The sequence below is a fragment of the Camponotus floridanus genome, unplaced genomic scaffold, assembly GCF_003227725.1.
Source record: "Camponotus floridanus strain SB8 unplaced genomic scaffold, Cflo_v7.5 scaffold203, whole genome shotgun sequence".
Taxonomy (NCBI): Eukaryota; Metazoa; Arthropoda; class Insecta; order Hymenoptera; family Formicidae; genus Camponotus; species Camponotus floridanus.
The window spans coordinates 75,251-81,302 of record NW_020229330.1 but is presented as its reverse complement, the minus strand read 5'-3'; the positions used below and the strand labels follow the sequence as shown (position 1 = coordinate 81,302).

The 6,052-nt window shown below is 36.9% G+C and overlaps 1 protein-coding gene across 1 annotated transcript; it reads left to right on the top strand.

Annotated features, from left to right (window-relative positions):
• Nucleotides 1-1,012: 1,012 nt before the first annotated feature.
• LOC112637804 lies at nucleotides 1,013-4,854 on the top strand. Its single transcript, XM_025408359.1, has 4 exons — nucleotides 1,013-1,179; nucleotides 3,760-3,862; nucleotides 4,054-4,544; nucleotides 4,713-4,854. Exons 1-4 carry the CDS (start codon nucleotides 1,013-1,015, stop codon nucleotides 4,852-4,854), a joined length of 903 nt encoding a protein of 300 aa, XP_025264144.1.
• The last annotated feature ends 1,198 nt before the right edge of the window (nucleotides 4,855-6,052 follow it).

Here is a 6,052-nt window from a genome sequence, read left to right as displayed (position 1 = left end):
TCCTTCGGAGATACATACCGATCAGGGTAAAAATTTTGAATCAAAGATTTTTCAGGAGGTGACACCCAGTTAGGGATTAGGAAAACTAGGACTACTGCTTTACATCCACAGTCTAATGGACAAGTTGAACGTCATCATCAGACGATTTTAAATTATTTAGCTAAATTTGTTGCAGAGAATCAAAAAGATTGGGATAGTTGGATTCCTATGTTTTTATTGGCTCATCGATCTTCAAAACATGAGGCCACGGGTGTTTCCCCTGCGGAAATGTATTTCGCCCGTGACTTAACTTTACCTTTGGATCTACTGCGAGGAAATCCTCCCCAGGAAGATAGGAGGATTTCGATTGGAAGTTATATTCGGAGTTTAAAGGAAAAAATGCAGCATATTCACGAATATGCTAGACAACGCATAAATTTACAATCTTTGCGGTCCAACGTTCATTATGATCGAAAAGCTAGACAAATTCTCTTCGAAGTAGGTCAGGATGTTTGGTTCTTTAATCCTCGAAGATCGTTCGGAAGAGCTCCTAAATTACAAAGTAACTGGGAGGGTCCTTATAGAATAGTGAGGAAACTCAATGATGTAGTTTTTGCAATTCGAAATCCTATAGACATAGACAAAAAGTAGTTCATGTTGATAGATTAGCTCCTTTCTATCATAGGCAGGTTTTTAATTGAGGAAATTTCGGAGCCCGAACTTTTGTAAATAATTACCACTGTTAATTTGATTTTATTAATTACAAATACTGCTGCCTTCTTTTTTTTTTCTTTTAAAGGCAAGATAATATCTAAGGATTTGACAACCTCTGAAAAAGAAAAGGATTTGACAACCTCTGGGAAAGAGAAAGAAAAAAGAAAATTTTCTTGAAGTTCTGCCTCGCCCACGGTTTTTGAGCCGGTTTTCCCGTGGGCCGTAGGGCGAATGCCGAGGCTGGGACTTGAGGAGTCCTTCGTGGATGTTGGGTCCACGGTAGTTACCTCCCTCTCGTCCGAAGACCCCGCATCGGGTTATGTTCCTGAGCTTCAATGGAACCCAAGAGAATGCATTGTCCGGTAACCTGTGGCAGCCGCGCAGGATAGGACAAGAAGATGCAGCGGGAATTCCATTCGTCAGCTCTGGGAAGTCGATTGAGAAAAAGGAAATGTGTCGTCCGGTAATCTGCAGCAGCAGCTCAGAGTAGGACAAGAGGACACATCGGAGCTCGACAATTCGTGAAAATTTTGAAAAGTCCTGCTGCCTTTAATTGTCGGGACGACAATTTAATAAGGAGGGGGCAAGTGTTATGGCCCTGATGTCCGTGTTCATCGGGATGGCGCCGATTAACGAGAAGAAGCGCGTTGTCAAGAGGTTGTTGACAGCAGCGTCTGTCAATTGAGTTCGGTTCCAGCTGTCAAGCTGCGCGGACGCGTTTGTGTATCGAGCCGAGCCGAATTGCTTATTGTGAATTACGTTCTGTGTTACCGTTTGTAGTGTTCTGTGTTGTGGTGTTGTGCATTAAAGAGTTCCGAGTTCCTTTTAAAAATGTCTATTCATTTCGCGCGACTCGCGAGCAGCCGATCTCTCCGCGCGCGTCTTCAATATTAATCGAAGTCCTCGCCGCGGGCGTAACAATACATATATGAAAAATGCTTGTGTGTTGATATGTGCATAAATTCGTGTGTTAAAGCATACCTGACGCCGATTGTACATGTGATATGTAATGATTATATGTAACATAAGCTACGTTTATATGTTTAAAAAAGATTACTTTCTAATACTTTTATTTTTTTACAATACGATATTATATATAATCTGTTCTTTATTGCTGAACTGGTTGCACTAGTGTGCATTAGCTTAGAGTTTATCTTTCTCCTATCAATGTGGAGGGAAAAAGATAAACTCTGAACTAGTACACACTAGTGCAGCCAGTTCAGCAATAAAGAACAGACCGTATAATTATAAGCAATACTAAATTTATTTTGCGATAATACATGTGATATGTATAAGCTACGTTTATTTTAATAAGTACATGTGATATGTAATTATAATACATGTTATATGTAACACAAGCTACGTTTATTTTAATACATGTTATATGTAAATAACATAAGCTACGTTTATATATTTAAAAAGGATTATAATATAGTAATAAAGTATATATATTATAAATTAATATATAATTTATTTGAAATATATAATATGATATACATATAATAATTATAAGCAATACTACTTTATAAGCAATAATTCCTTTTCTACATTTTACTTTTACTCTCAATTCTAATTGTATTTAATTAATCTTGATAAAATTCTTTTCTTGCAATCATTATACAGCGTGTGTCAAAAGTTCCGGGACGGCTGGATAATTTGAAAAATACGCATCACAGAGGAAAATGACCTAGACAAAAGTTGTAGGATTTTTCCCGGGCAATCCGACGGTGATCTTAGATTTGACCTTGCCCATGACCTTCAAGGTCATTTCAAGGTCAAGTCCGTTTTTTCAAATGGGACCCCATACTTTTGACGCCGGAAATGAAAAGAGCAGAAAATTTTATGATCGAATATGTCCTTGATCAACTAATGGATATGACCTTGAAGGACATCCCAAGGTCTAATACAATTGGTGCATTGAACCTTGAGAAATATGCATCCCAGAGAAAGATGACCTGAAACAAAGTTGTAGGAATTTTTCCCTGACAATCCGATGGTGACCTTAGATTTGACCTTGCCCATGACCTTGAAGGTCATTTCAAGGTCAAGTCCGTTTTTTCAAATGGGACCCCATACTTTTCTGACGTTCAACGCTTCTGACTAGTTTCGATTGGTTATGGTCATATGTAACCAAACTAACTACTTTTACCGCTTTTGACCACATGTGACCACCTGTGACCATTTATGACAGATAGTGACCAACTAGTAATGACCGTATCCAACGTAATCAGTTTTGTTCACTTTTGACCATTCATGGCTGACAGTAATCAAAGTTAAATAACATTGTTCCCTGATGTCCAATAGTGTAAGTCATTAAACCACGTTACTGAAGTCTGATGTACATCTAATTGTAGACATTGATTTATGAGGTATATTATTTGATTTTTTGGCGACCCTTTTCACGTAGTTGCTTGTCGGCAGGAACAATCATATTTCAGCGTTGGCCTCTTATTCAACTGTCGTTCTTAAAGTATTTTATTCTGAAACCTTGCATTTAGTGCAGTGATAGTTGTTCGATCGTCTCTTCGGAAATTTGAGAAAATTTATTTTTGCCGTTTAACTGCTTATTCAACATCTCTTTTTCAATAAGTAGCAAGCTGTTAGGTACACCGTTAGCAGTGTTCATTTCTTTGTTGATTCTTCTCATTAGCTAAAGTGCATTAACTTTTATTGTCAACTTGGACTCCAATATTCTTTCTTAGGTTAGTTAGCGGGACATTACATCAGCTGCAGTGATTGTTTCTTCAACAGTCCTTTTGGAGATAGTTGAAGAACATTCACTTATGACTACGTTTTGAGCAATTCTCCTTGATAGTAACTGTCATTCATAATCCATCGTCTGCACGATTTACTTATAAATCATAATGCAGCGACTCTCTGAGAGAGAAAGGATATCATTTTTAATGATGTGAGGTTGGGGTAGGGTTAGACGATCTTTTATGCAGGTAAAAGATCTTTTTAATGAAACTTTCAGAAATGGATTGACCCCGATATCAAAATCAACTGTCGAACGTACAGTAAGACGTTTTGAGAATACTGGCAGCGTTAAAGATTGACCACGAACAGGAAGACTAATTACAGCCACAACCAAGAGAAATCATTGGACGTTTTACAATCAATCGTGGAAGACCCTCATTATACTCTTCGCAAAGCTGCTCAAGAGCATGGCGTAAGTATGAAATCGGTTCATAGAATATTAAAGAAAAATAAATTCCATCCATTCAAAGTTACGCTTGTACATGAATTAAACGAAGACGATTTCGATCGTCGAGTTGAGTTTTGTGAGAATATGATGGCACGGATCGATAACAATCGAACTTTCATTTTAACATAGTTTTCTCGGATGAATCAACATTTCAGCTCGACGGTACTTTGAATAGGCATAACTGCAGATATTGGGATAATGAAAATCCTCATTGGAAGCGAGAAAATAACACGCAATATCCCGAGAAGCTAAATGTTTGGGCTGGAATATTAAACGATCAAATAATTGGTCCATTTCTTATTGAAGGAAATTTAAATTCCGAACAATATGAGGATATGCTTCGCAATGAAATAGTCCCTAGAATAATGGAGATAACTGGCCAAAACTTTGAGCACACTTACTTTCAACAAGATGGTGCTCCACCACACTATGGAAGAAATGTGCGCAATTATTTAGACGTCGTTTTTAATGATAGGTGGATAGGGCGTAGAGGATACATTGAGTGGCCAGCTAGGTCACCCGATTTAAGTCCACTTGATTATTTTCTGTGGGGTTATCTCAAAGATAGGATGTACAAAAATAAGCCTCAAAATTTACAAGAATTACGACAACGTATACTAGACGAATGTGCTATTATCCTAGCTGAGTATTTTGCGAATGCAATCCGTAGTTTTTATAATCGATTGGGTTACTGTCAAGAGGTTAACGGAGAACAGTTTGAACACTTATTAAAATAATTTTGACTGGCTGCACCATAAAAACCTGTCCTTAAGCAATAAGATACTACCAATACTTCCCTTAACTGGCTGAACAGTAATGAGTCTTGCCTCAACTGGCTGGAAAGTAATAAGTCTTGCCTTAGCTGGCTGGATGATCAAAAGTCTTGCCTTACCTGGCTGGATAGTAACGAGTATTGCCTTAACTGGCTGGAAGATAATAAGTCTTGCTTTAACTAGCTGGAAAGTAATAAGTCTTGCCTTAACTGGCTGGACAGTAACGAGTCTTGCCTTAACTGGCTGGAAAGTTATAAGTCTTGCCCTAACTGGCGTCAAAAGTATGGGGTCCCATTTGAAAAAACGGACTTGACCTTGAAATGACCTACAAGGTCATGGGCAAGGTCAAATCTAAGGTCACCATCGGATTGTCAGGGAAAAATTCCTACAACTTTGTTTCAGGTCATCTTTCTCTGGGATGCATATTTCTCAAGGTTCAATGCACCAATTGTATTAGACCCTGGGATATCCTTCAAGGTCATATCCATTAGTTGATCAAGGACATATTCGATCGTAAAATTTTCTGCTCTTTTCATTTCCGGCGTCAAAAGTATGGGGTCCCATTTGAAAAAACGGACTTAACCTTGAAATGACCTTGAAGGTCATGAGCAAGGTCAAATCTAAGATCACCGTCGGATTGCCCGGGAAAAATCCTACAACTTTTGTCTAGGTCATTTTCCTCTGTGATGCGTATTTTTCAAATTATCCAGCCGTCCCGGAACTTTTGACACACGCTGTATATCCAATGATAGTGTCCTAAAAGAAAATAGAAGACAGAATTATGTTAAATAAATTATCTTTAAAGAGTGTATTAATGCTGACAACTGCTTTTTCATTACTTTCAATACTTATGTGTGTGTATATATATTATTATTATATTACTATATACTAACATCACTGATATACTTTCTCGCTGCATCTGGATCAATTGCAATAATTATTGTTGAAATCAAACGATAACCTTTTTATTATGTCCTGATCAAAATAAAATAAAAGAAGACAGAATTATTAAATTTGTTAGACTATTTTTAAAGAATATATTAATATTAACAATTACTTACTTGTATATACTAGCATCGCTGACATAATGTTTTGCCATTGTATTTTTTGGATTTTCATCAAACACAGCCTCTTTATTGTTCTGAAAGATCAAGACAAATAGAAGATAAATATATTTCTTACACTATTTTTAAAAGAGTATATTTATGTTGACAATTACTTACTTTTGTATATACTAGTATCGCTGACATAATGTTTTGGTATTGTATGTCTAGATTCAACATCAACTTTTCCAACTTAAAACAAGCTGGATATATAAATTCGATTCTCCTTTCTCTTGTATAATTATATTTGCTGTTATATGTCTAGATCCAACATCAAC